Source organism: Pristiophorus japonicus, chromosome 8 (assembly GCF_044704955.1).
Source record: "Pristiophorus japonicus isolate sPriJap1 chromosome 8, sPriJap1.hap1, whole genome shotgun sequence".
NCBI lineage: Eukaryota > Metazoa > Chordata > Chondrichthyes > Pristiophoridae > Pristiophorus > Pristiophorus japonicus.
Genome location: NC_091984.1, coordinates 30,033,947 through 30,046,994, shown reverse-complemented (window position 1 = coordinate 30,046,994; position 13,048 = coordinate 30,033,947). Strand labels below are relative to the sequence as shown.

Sequence of the window (13,048 nt, the reverse complement as noted above, 5' to 3'; positions counted from 1 at the left end):
GGGGGGAATCACAGAGACAGACCCCCGTCCCATCACTGTGTGTGGTTTTTGGTTTTTTTTAAGTTTTTTTTTGGGCACACATCATTTTTTTTCCTCTACAAGTGCCCCCTATAAAAGGGGAGGGGGACACTAAAAAAAACACCGGCAATTAAAACAAATTAAACTTTAAAACATAAAATCAAATTAAAATTTGGTTGCCGGGGGTGACGATGCACTCCAGTCCCTCCGGTGCCCACCTCTCACCGCGCCTACTCTGTACAGACCCCTCATGATTTTGAACACCTGTGTCAAATCTCTTAACCTTCCCTGCTCCAAGGAGAACAACCCCAGCCTCTCCAGTCTATCCACATAATTGAAGACCCTCATCCCTGGAACCATTCTTTTAAATCTTTTCTGCACCCTCTAAGGCATTCATCCTTCCTAAAGTACGGTTCCAAGAATTGGGCACAATACACCAGTTGAGGCCAAAGCAGTGTTTTATAAAGGTTCATCATAACACCAACTTGCATTTTATATAGTGCCTTTCATGTCCTTGGAACATTCCAAAGTGTTGCACAGCTGATGAATTACGTTTGAACTGTAGGGCCCAAGTTTCGGTCCGGGACCAGAACGGCGCAGCCCCGACCTGGACGCCCGTTTTTCGCGCCACAAAGTGCGCCTAAAAAAAACTTACCTATTCTCCGGCTCCCTGCAGGTCCTCTGGAGCTGGGCGCGGCACAGCACGCGCTGTGGGGGGGGGGCGAAGCCAGGTCCCTGCGCTGAAAACAGTGCCGGGACCTCTGCACACGCACGCTACAATGGGCACACATGTGCAGTAGCTCCAAGCGCCCAAAACTGTGTGGGAGGGGCCCGAAGCACGCATCCCCTAGCCTTGGCCAAATGGCCTGACTGGGGCTGCGTGGATAAGGCTCACCTCCCACGTCCAGCTCCTGCTTCCTCCCGACCCGACCCCCCTCTCCCCCACCCCCCCCCCCCCCCCCTCCTCCTGACCCGACCCGCGCTCCCGGCCTCTTCCCCCGCCCCGCCCCCCCCCCCGACGCTGACCCGCGCTCCCCCGACCCGACGCCACCTACCTGTAAATCCAGTGCTGGGGATGGGCCCCGCCCGAAGTCTTGGGCCCGGCCCGTTCAGCCTCCCCTCTCCCTCCCTTCCCTTCCCCCCCCCCCCCCCCCCACTCCTCCTTTCTCCCCTTCTCTTCCTCCCCTCACTCCCTCCCTCCCTCCCTTCTCTCTTCCCCTCCCTTCCTTCCCTCCCTTCCTTCCTTCCTTCCCTCCCTCCCCCTCTCCCTCCTCCCCCCCCCTCTCTCCCCCTCCCCCCCACTTCCCCCCTCTCTTGCCTTTCCCCCCCTCCCCTCGCGCTCTCTCTCTCTCTCTCTCTCTTTTCTCCTCTTCTCCTCTTCTATTCTTTTCTCTTCTCTTCTCTTTTTTCTCTTCTCTTTTCTCTTCTCTTTTCTCTTCTCTTCTCCTTCTCTTCTCTTTCTCTTCTCTTCCTCTCTCTCTCTCTCTCTCTCTCTCTCGCCCCCTCCCCTCTCTCTCTCTCTCTCTCTCTCTTTTTCTCTCTTTTCTCTCTTTTCTCTTTTCACTCTTCTCTTTTCTCTTCTCTTCCCCTCTCCTCTCCTCTCCTCTCTCTCTCTCTCTCTCTCTCTCTCTCTCTCTCTCTCTCCCCCTCCCCCTCCCCTTTCTTCCCTCCACCCCCCGAGACACACACACACACACATGGGCGGGGGAGCTCCTGGTGCTACAGTCGGTAAGTAGAAAATGTTTTATTTATTGATTTTTGTAAAAAAAATTTTTTATTTTTTTTGATTGATTTATTGATGTATTTATCATTTATTATTGATGATGGCTCTTTATTTGTAAAACTGAAGTGTTTAATGTTTGTAAATTTCCCTTTTAAACCCCCCCCCAATTCCCTATGCCTGATTTGTAACCTATGCCTGATTTTCTAAGTGTAGACAAGGTTTTTCTGAGCATACAAAAATCTACACTTACTCCATTCTAAGTTAGTTTGGAGTAAGTTTTCACTGCCTAAACTTTCAAAACGGGCGTAAGTGGCCAGACACGTCCCCTTTTGGGGGAAAAAAAATCTGTTCCAAACTGAAACTGTTCTAACTGACTAGAACTGGAGCAAACTAAATGTCGAGAATTGCAATTTCTAAGATATTCCATTCTAAACCAGTTGCTCCAAAAAAACAGGAGCAACTCAGGCCGAAACTTGGCCCCGTAGTCTCTGTAATTTACACACTGCAAGATGCTACAAAGAGCCATGAGGTAAACAACCGGATAATATGTTTTGGAGGTGCTTGATTGAATATTGGCCATAAAACTGGGAGAGCTCCCCCTGCTCTTGAGTGTCGTGGGATCTGTTCACTTTTTATTTAAAAAAAAGTTTGTGTTTTTAAAAAAAACAAATTGATTGTTATGGCTAAATATTGTGGTTTATTGTATGAACATTTTATTCTGTTGAGGTTATGGTTCTTGCTCTGGTGGAACATGGAGCTACAGCATAATCTAGTTGTACTAATCTTCCCCCTCGCTCCCATACATAGGCCCCAAGTTTCCACATGATTTGCTCCTGATTTTTAGGAGCAACTGGTGGAGAACGGACTATCTTAGAAATCGCAATTCTCCACATTTTGTTTTTCTGCAGTTCTTGTCAGTTAGAACAGTTTCACTTTGGATCAGAATTTTTTCTTCAAAAGGGGGCGTGTCCAGCCACTGACGCCTGATTTGAAAGTTTCCACAGTGAAAACGTACTCCAAACTAACTTAGAATGGAGCAAGTGAAGATTTTTGTAGAACTGAAAAAACCTTGTCTACACATTAAAAAATCAGGCGCAGGTTACAAATTAGGCATCGGGAACGAGGTGGGGAGGTGGGGGCGGGGGGAAGGGAAGTCATTAAATTCTACAATAAATCCTTATTTATACTTCTACAAATATTATACAAATAAATCCAACCTGAATAAACATTTATAAGCAAAGAAAAGATTAAATAAACCATCTTCCTACCTGTGTGAAAGTGCTTCAGGCAGGTTCAGTCAGCTCAGCACTGTAGCGTCGTTCCCGCGAACGGGAGGGAGGGAGGGGCAGGCAGGCAGTAAGCAGGCATTTGGGCAGCCTTCCACTTGAGGTGGAAGCCTTAAAGTCAGCTCAGCGGCGTGGCGTCGTTCCCGCGAACGGGAGGGAGGGAGGGCCTGACCGACCGCGGGGGGGGGGGGAGCCAGGAAGGAGGAGGCAGCCGTTCCCGACCGCGGGGGGTGGGGGGAGGGAGGAGAGGCAGTGAGAAGGCTGCAGGACGCCTCAAAAGTTGAGGCAGCCGTTGCCCGACGGCCTCCCCCCCCCCCCCTGCCGTCGGGAAACGGCTGCCTCAACTTCTGAGGCTTCCTGCAGCCTTCTCACTGCTGCAAGAAGCCTCAGTGCTGATCATGGAAGGGCAATGTGCTTTTATTAAAAAATGTTCAAAAATTAAACAGCTACAAAGAACTACAAAAATGGCCGAGTGCCAATGTTTCCTTCACACTGCGCGTGCGCGAACGCTCCAACGCGCACGCGCAGCGTTGCCGGCACGAAAAAAAACTAATTTAAATGGTACCCGCCCCCTCCCACTTACAAAATCGGCGCGAGTGGTAGGCTCCGCCCCCTGGGCGCCGCGTCAAGCTGCCATGGAGCTGCAGGGCGCTCCAGAATTGCGCGTTTTTTTTCAGGTGCCCTTTTCGGCGCGAAAAACGGGCGCCCAGCTCGGAGGGGTGCCCGTTTTGTAGCGTGTGGAAACTTGGGGCCATAGTGTACAGGGGAGTAACATGACCTGTTCTGAAGTGTCTCAGTGAAGTACATAATAGCAGAGCTGAAAGCGGGTGGGTGGGGGGGCGCGGGCGGAAGGAAGGAAGATGCTCTGTGGGATATGTTGGGGTGAAATCTGTGCTTTGCAGTGCGGGATTACTGTTGAGTAAAAACCAATATTAAATTGAAAAAGATAGCTAATTTTCTTTTGGGGTATGTTTGGTCAGTCAAAGTTTGTTTGTGTGAGAATGCAAGAATGTGGTTGTTTTGATAGTTACAGCCTACTTATAGTTTATATTGACTGCCTTGCCTTGGTTACAAGGTAAACCTTCAAAGTACCTGTACTGTTTATAAACAGCAGCAATGTGGGATATGATATTTTTGGTTTAAATATCAAGAATCATAACTCAGTTGAGTTCATTTTGTATTGCCCGTTCTGCGAGAAATTACAATTGACTGCAGGGTTTTGAAAAATTAAACTAAGTAGTAAGAACACTTAGAATCCGTAACAGGTGCCTTTTCTGGTCAAAGTGACAGGGAGAATTGAAATATTGGGGGATGTTGGTTGGATGAGGCACCTGAACCAGAGGAGAGCATCAGTTGGGACGAACGAGAAGCCACTGTGGAGATTATTTTACAAACGGTGAATAGTACGTCAAGACGACTTCTATAAACGTGGAGCGCTTTTCTTTCACAATAGCAAAATACTGCGGATACTGGAATCTGAAATAAAAACACAAAATGCTGGAAATAGTCAGCAGGTCAGGCAGCATCTGTGGAGAGAGAGAAACAGTTAATGTTTCAGGTCTGTGACCTTTCATCAGCACTTGGAAAAAGTTCAAGATGTAACAGATTTTAACCAGGTGCAGAGGCAGGGGGAGGGGAGGTGATAAACTATTAAATGTTGTTGTTCAGAGATATTTAGGTGTCCTCTTACACTGTTCCAATGAAGCGCAGCGTAAGCTCGAGGAACAGCACCTCATCTTTCAATTAGGCATTTTACAGCCTTCTGGACTCAACATCGAGTTCAACAATTTCAGACCTTGATCTCTGCCCCTATTTTTTCAGACGGCAGCTGTTGATGATTCTGCCATTCCCATTTGCAGCATTTAACCACTCCGACCTCCCACCCCAGCACATACCGTCCCTTTTGTTCTTTCCTCCCCTCCCCACTTTCCCTGCCTCTGCACCTGGTTAAAATCTGTTACATCTTTATCTTTTTCCAAGTTCTGACAAAAGGTCACAGACCTGAAACATTAACTCTTTCTCTCTCTCCACAGATGCTGCCTGATTTGTTGAGTATTTCCAGTGTTTTTCTTTTTATGTTGGAGAATGGGCAAGCAAGATGCTTCAAGGCCTTTGGCCATTTCTAATACTGACACTTTGGAAAAAGGGTACTTGCTAATTGTTGGTTTAAACACTTCGGTCCCCGGAAGGACAGCAGCCATGGAACCTGGTCAGTGGCAGCAACAGGTTTGGAATTAGGGTTGGCAGTGGGATGATTAGTTTGCAAGGGCCTTGGTTGCTCAGAAGAAACAGAACAGACACCGAGCAGCTCAGCAGTGGACTTTATTCTGGCCTGTCCCTGTAGAAGGGCTACTGACCTCCACTTGGCATTCTCTCTCTCTCCCACACACGTGTCAAAGATTAGGAGCTTTCTCTTTAGGGAATTACGAACATGACCTGGCTTCACATTACTGTACTTTGTAACACAACCTTCCAATTGTTGAATGTTAGTTTATAGAATAGGCAAAGGAGCCTTTTCTTATCGGGCGTGCCTAGGGAACTTTTGTTGCAGACAGTCTTAAACATAGAAAATAGATGCAGGAGTAGGCCAATCGGTCCTTCGAGCCTGCACCACCATTCAATATGATCATGGCTGATTATTCACCTCAGTACCCCTTTCCTGCTTTCTCTCCATACCCCTTGATCCCTTTAGCTGTAAGGGCCATATCTAACTCCCTCTTGAATATATCCAATGAACTGGCATCAACAACTCTCTGCGGTAGGGAATTCCACAGGTTAACAATTCTCTGAATGAAGAAGTTTCTCCTTATCCTGCTACTATGTCCCCTGGTTCTGGACTTCCCCAATATCGGGAACATTCTTCCCGCATCTAACCTGTCCAGTCCCATCAGAATTTTATGTTTCTATGAGATCCCCTCTCATCCTTCTAAACTCCAGTGAATACAGGCCCAGTTGATCCAGTCTCTCCTCATATGTCAGTCCTGCCATCCCGAGAATCAGTGTGGTGAACCTTCCCTGCACTCCCTCAATAGCAAGAACATCCTTCCTCAGATTAGGAGATCAAAACTGAACACACTATTCCAGGTGAGGCCTCACCAAGGCCCTGTACAACTGCAGTAAGACCTCCCTGCTCCTATACTCAAATCTCCTAGCTATGAAGGCCAACATACCATTTGCTACCTTCACCGCCTGCTGTACCTGCATGGCAACTTTCAATGACTGATGAACCATGACACCCACGTCTTGTTGCACCTCCCCTTTTCCTAATCTGCCGCCATTCAGATAATATTCTGCCTTCGTGTTTTTGCCACCAAAGTGGATAACCTCACATTTATCCACATTATATTGCATCTGCCATGCATTTGCCCACTCACCTAGCCTGTCTAAGTCACCCTGCAGCCTCTTAACATCCTCTTCACAGCTCTCACTGCCCACCCAGCTTAGTGTCATCTGCAAACTTGGAGATATTTCACTAAATTCCTTCATCCAACTCATTGATGGATATTGTAAAGAGCTGGGGTCTCAGCACTGAGCCCTGTGGCACCCCACAAGTCACTGTCTGCCATTCTGAAAAGGACCCATTAATCCTGACTCTCTGCTTCCTGTCTGTCAACCAGTTCTCTATCCACGTCAGTACATTACCCCCAATACCATGTGTTTTAATTTTGCATACCGATCTCTTGTATGGGACCTTGTCAAAAGCCATTTGAAAGTCCAAATACACCACATCCATTGGTTCTCCTTTGTCTACTCTACTAGTTGCATCCTCAAAAAATTCTAGAAGATTTGTCAAGCATGACTTCCCTTTCATAAATCCATGCTGACTAGGACCAATCCTATCACTTCTTTCCAAATGTGCTGCTATTTCATCTTTAATAATTGACTCCAACATTTTTCCCACTATTAATGTCAGACTAACCGGTCTATAATTACCTGTGTTTTCTCTCCCTCCTTTTTTAAAAAGTGGTGTTACATTCCAGTCCATAGGAATTGATCCAGAGTCGATAGACTGTTGGAAAATGATGACCAATGCATCTACTATTCCTAGAGCCACTTCCTTAAGTACTCTGGGATGCAGACTATCAGGCCCCGGGGGTTTATTGGTCTTCAATCCCATCAATTTCCCCAACACAATTTCCCGCCTAATAAGAATTCTCCTTCTCACTAGACCCTCGGTCCCCTCGTATTTCGGAAGGTTATTTGTGTCTTCCTTCGTGAAGACAGAACCAAAGTATTTGTTCAACTGGTCTGCCATTTCTTTGTTCCCCATTATAAATTCATCTGAATCTGACTGCAAAGGACCTACATTTGTCTTCACTTATCTTTTTCTCTTCACATATCTATGGAAGCTTTTGCAGTCAGTTTTTATGTTCCCAGCAAGCTTCCTCTCGTACTCTATTTCCCCCCCTCCTAATTAAACACTTTGTCCTCCTTTGCTGGGTTCTAAATTTCTCCCAGTCCTCAGATTTGCTGCTTTTTCTGACCAATTTATATGCCTCTTCCTTGGATTTAACACAATCCTTAATTTCCTTTGTTAGCCAGCATTGAGCCACCTTCCCAGCTTTATTTTTACTCTAGACAGGGATGTGCAATTGTTGAAGTTCTTCCATGTGATCTTTAAATGTTTGCCATTGCTGTCCACTGTCAACCCTTTATGTATCATTCGCCAGTCTATTTAGCCAATTCACATCTCATACCATCGAAGTTACCTTTCCTCAAGTTCAGGACCCTAGTCTCTGAATTAACTGTGTCACACTCCATCTTAATAAAGAATTTTACCATGTTATGGTCACTCTTCCCCATGGGGCCTCGCGCAACAAGATTGCTAATTAGTCCTTTCTCATTACACATCACCCAGTCGAGGATGGCCAGCTCCCTAGTTAGTTCCTCGACATATTAGTCTAGAAAACCATCCCAAATACACTCCAGGAAATCCTCCTCTACTGTATTGCTACCAGTTTGGTTAGCCCAATCTATATGTAGATTAAAGTCGCCCATGATAACTGATGTACCTTCATTGCACGCATCCCTAATTTCTTGTTTGATGCTGTCCCCAACCTCACTACTACTGTTGGTGGTCTGTATGCAGCTCCCACTAGAGTTTTCTGCCCTTTGGTATTCTGTAGCTCCACCCATACAGATTCCACATCATCCAAGCTAATGTCCTTTCTTACTATTGTTAATTTCCTCTTTAACCAGCAATGCTACACCACCTCCTTTTCCTTTCTGTCTATCCTTCCTGAATGTTGAATACCCCTGGATGTTGAGTTCCCAGCCTTGGTCACCCTGGAGCCATGTCTCCGTGATGCCAATTATATCATATTTGTTAATTGCTGCCTGCGCAGTTAATTCGTCCATCTTATAACGATACTCCTCGCATTGGGGCACAGAGCCTTCAGAGTTGTCTTTTAAACACACTTTGCCCCTTTAGAATTTTGCTGTAATGTGGCCCTGTAAAGGTCACATCTAACTCCCTTTTGAATATATCTAACGAACTGACCTCAACAACTTTCTGTGGTAGAGAATTCCACAGGTTTACCACTCTCTGGGTGAAGAAGTTTTTCCTCATCTTGGTCCTAAATGGCTTTCCCCTTATCCATAGACTGTGACCCCTGGTTCTGGACTTCCCCAACATCGGGAACATTCTTCCTGCATCGACCCTGTCCAATCCCGTTAGAATTTTAAATGCTTCTATGAGATCCGCCCTCATTCTTCTAAATTCCAGTGAGTATAAGCCTGGTCGATCCAGTCTTTCTTCATATGTCAGTCCTGCCATCCCAGGAATGAGTCTGGTGAACCTTCGCTGAACTCCCTCAATAGCAAGAATGTCCTCCTTCAGATTAGGAGACCAAAACTGTACACAATATTCAAGATGTGGCTTCACCAAGGCCCTGTACAATTGCAGTAAGATCTCCCTGCTCCTATACTCCTTTTGCTATGAAGGTCAACCTGCCATTTGCTGCCTTCACCGCCTGCTGTATCTGCATGTCAACTTTCAATGACTGATATACCATGACGCCCAGGTCTCGTTGTACCTCTCCTTTTCCTAATCTGTCACCATTCAGATAATAATCTGCCTCCCTGTTTTTACTACCAAAGTGGATAATCTCACATTTAGCTACATTATACTGCATCTAAAGGACTATTGCTGTCCTTTTGATTTGATTTCTTCAAAACCACAGCTCAACTAGATTCATCTTTATAATCCATCTGCGTTGTCCTGTACTTGGGTTCCATTGTATTCTCTTTTGAAAGAATCGGGATTCTATTCACGGCAGTAGTTTGTAGTATTCGTTGTCCCATGTGAAGATTTAACCAACTGCCCACATTATTTCAAAACTTGAATCTTTTTCTTCTCGGGTTCCGTTCAGTAAAACGATGTCAAGGTAGACAAGTCCCCTGGTCTTGATGAAATACATCCCAGGGTATTAAAAGAGATGGCGGAAGTTATAGCAGATGCATTCGTTATAATCTACCAAAATTCTCTGGACTCTGGGGAGGTACCAGCGGATTGGAAAGCAGCTAATGTAACGCCTCTGTTTAAAAAAAAAAAAAAAAAGGGGGCAGACAAAAGGCAGGGAATAGGCTGGTTAGTTTAACATCTGTAGTGGGGAAAATGTTTGAAACTATTAAGGAAGAAATAGTGGGACATCTAGATAGGAATAGTGCAATCAAGCAGACGCAGCATGGATTCATAACGGGGAAATCATGTTTAACTAATTTACTGGAATTCTTTGAGGATATAACGAGCATGGTGGATAGAGGTGTACCGATGGATGTGGTGTATTTAGATTTCCAAAAGGCATTCGATAAGGTGCCACACAAAAGGTTACTGCAGAAGATAAAAGTACGCAGAGTCAGCGGAAATGTATTAGCATGGATAGAGAATTGGCTGGCGAACAGAAAGCAGAGTCGTGATAAATTGGTCCTTTTCGGATTGGAAATCGGTGGTTAGTGGTGTGCCACAGGGATCAGTGCTGGGACTACAACTGTTTACAATGTACATAAATGACCTGGAAGAGGGGACAGAGTGTAGAGTAACAAAATTTGCAGATGACACAAAGATTAGTGGGAAAGCGGGTTGTGTAGAGGACATAGAGAGGCTGCAGAGAGATTTGGATAGGTTAAGCGAATGGGCTAAGGTTTGGCAGATGGAATACAATGTCAGAAAGTATGAGGTCATCCACCTTGTGGGAGGGGGGGGGAAAACAGTAAAAGGGAATATTATTTGAATGGGGAGAAATTACAACATGCTGTGGTGCAGAGGGACCTGGGGGTCCTTGTGCATGAAACTCTTTTAGGGAGTTAACGGAAAGAACATTAAACCGTGCCCCCCGATCTGGGGGAAACACCAACATTTACAATGCCAATTTTTTTTTTGGCGGCACAGAATTGAATTTTTCTCCAAGTGCCCCCTATAAAAGGGGAGGGGGACACTAAAAGCACCGGCAATTAAAACAAATTAAACTTTAAAACGTAAAATCAAATTAAAATTTGGTTGCCGGGCGTGATGATGCACTCCAGTCCATCCGGTACCCACCTCTCGCGGAAGGCTGCGAGCGTACTGGTGGACACCGCGTGCTCCATCTCCAAGGACACCCTGGACCGGATGTAAGAGCGGAAGAGAGGCAGGCAGTCAGGTTGAACGACCCCCTTGACCGCCCGCTGCCTGGACCGGCTGATGGCACCCTTGACCGTGCCCAGGAGCAGTCCTACGAGGAGGCCCTCGGACCGACCCGCTCCCCTCCGCACAGGGTGCCCAAAGATCAGGAGAGTGGGACTGAAGTGCAGCCAGAATTTCAGGAGCAGCCCCTTTTAGATAATGAAACAGGGGCTGCAACCTCGTGCACTCAATAAAAACATGGAACACAGACTCCTCCAGACCGCAGAAATTGCAGGCGGCCTGGGAGTCCGTGAAAAATGTTAGTTTGCAGGTGCAGCAGGTAATCAGGAAGGCGAATGGAATGTTGGCCTTCATTGCGAGAGGGATGGAGTACAAAAGCAGGGAGGACCTTCTGCAACTGTACAGGGTATTGGTGAGGCCACACCTGGAGTACTGCGTGCAGTTTTGGTCACTTCCTTAAGGAAGGATATACTAGCTTTGGAGGGGGTACAGAGACGATTCACTAGGCTGATTCCGGAGATGAGGGGGTTACCTTATGATGATAGATTGAGTAGACTGGGTCTTTACTCGTTGGAGTTCAGAAGGATGAGGGGTGATCTTATTGAAACATTTAAAATAATGAAAGGGATTGACAAGATAGAGGCAGAGAGGTTGTTTCCACTGGTCGGGGAGACTAGAACTCTGGGGCACAGCCTCAAAATACGGGGGAGCCAATTTAAAACCGAGTTGAGAAGGAATTTCTTCTCCCAAAGGGTTGTGAATCTCTGGAATTCTCTGCCCAGGGAAGCAGTTGAGGCTAGCTCATTGAATGTATTCAAGTCACAGATAGATAGATTTTTAACCAATAAGGGAATTAAGGGTTATGGGGAGCGGGCGGATAAGTGGAGCTGAGTCTACGGCCAGATCAGCCATGATCTTGTTGAATGGCGGAGCAGGCTTGAGGAGCTAGATGGCCTACTCCTGTTCCTAATTCTTATGTTGATGCCATATTTTTTTTAGGAAGAATGGTGACCAAAACTGCACACACAATTACTATTTGTTACTTAGTTCAAATACTTTGTTCCTAAAGTCAGCAAAAAATTATGTAAACTCTGTTTCTCCATCGTTTCTCAGTGTGGATACTGTATATGCTTCCATGGTAAAGTACCCTTAACTGTAACTACATATTTCAGTGCCTCTAATTTCAAATGCTTAAAAACTTCAATCTCCCAAGGAATTAATGTTTGGTGAAATAAAAAAAAAAGCTAATGAAATCAAATCCTGAGTTCAGAATCTGTTTCTTCAGCATATTGAAAATAATTTAAGCTGTGATTTTTTTTTTTTGATAATTCCGAGTCGCACTTTTTAAACGGACATCGTTTGCTTCAACCGATTACAATTCAAGAGATGAAATTCAATGGAAAACCTAATTTGCCTTTTTTTAAACGTAGCTATGTTCTTGAAGTTTCTTTGGAATGTGGTGATCTATCTAATGTGTTCTCCAGGTGCAGACGTATAGTCTGATTATCATTCCAATTTGTCGTCTTTGCTGCCAGCCATGGTTCTAATCGTCTTCTGAAAAAAGGGAATTATTGCTGCTGCAACCAGGATCCAAAGGAATTTGATGAAATCAGTTGAACAAACCTGGTGTATTATGGGTTTAACCGGCTGGTTTTACACTGAGTATTGCATAATTTTATACAGCATTATGGTTCTGTTTTTTTTTTAAATCCAACAATTAAGTTTATTTTAGTTTTTAAAAAACAATAAGCTGAAAGGCTATGGGCCTCAAGTCCATGATGCCACAAAGGTTGAAAAGAGAAAAAAAACAGATCAATTAAATCGGGAAGTAATTAGGTGTTAAACTAAGATTTTGAACAGCCTCAGGGTTGTACAAGGATGCCAAGGAGTTCCACAGTTTTGAGATGCTGGTAAAAATGAGAGTAGTAGACTGCACGTTGAATATTAATTTCAATATGCAATTGATCATGGGATGGAAGAAAGAACGTACTTGTAGTTTATAGAGTGAGGGACGTGATCGGGGCCCAGGAGAGGCGTGAGTTCGAAGCCCAGAAGTGGCAAGGGCCCAGGGGCAGCATGGGCCAGCCCACACTGCAATGTGTGTGCACTAGGTCTGTGCAGCAGAGCTGGTCTCCAGTCGTCTTAGTTAATCTTTGCCACCCAAGACCTAGCTCTGTCAAGCCCGTGTGGTGGCTGGTGTGCAACGGCCAGCACGCGTTTGTTTTTAAAATCCACGCGCAGGCATCTTTCACCTTTTCAAGATTTAGTTTGGGACCTGGAATATTGGATCCTTCATTGAAACACTTGTGAATTCATCACTTTTTGGCGTGGAAGCGAGGGACCGCCTATGACGATGATGAGTCGCAATAAAGTAGAGAATGGGAAATTGCACACCAA

General features: G+C 45.5%; 1 protein-coding gene across 2 annotated transcripts in view; it reads left to right on the top strand.

Annotated features, from left to right (window-relative positions):
- The window catches only part of cnn3a (calponin 3, acidic a), a 68,712-nt gene that overhangs the window by 36,860 nt on the left and 18,804 nt on the right, over positions 1-13,048 (top strand). The window contains exon 1 of one of the 2 annotated variants that reach the window (XM_070886636.1): positions 5,081-5,253. The exons of the other annotated variant lie outside the window; for it this stretch is intronic. Coding sequence (XP_070742737.1) covers positions 5,113-5,253 — 141 coding nt within the window. The 5' untranslated portion in view covers positions 5,081-5,112. Of the gene's footprint in view, positions 1-5,080; positions 5,254-13,048 lie in introns of those variants that run through there. 2 annotated transcript variants of the gene reach the window in all.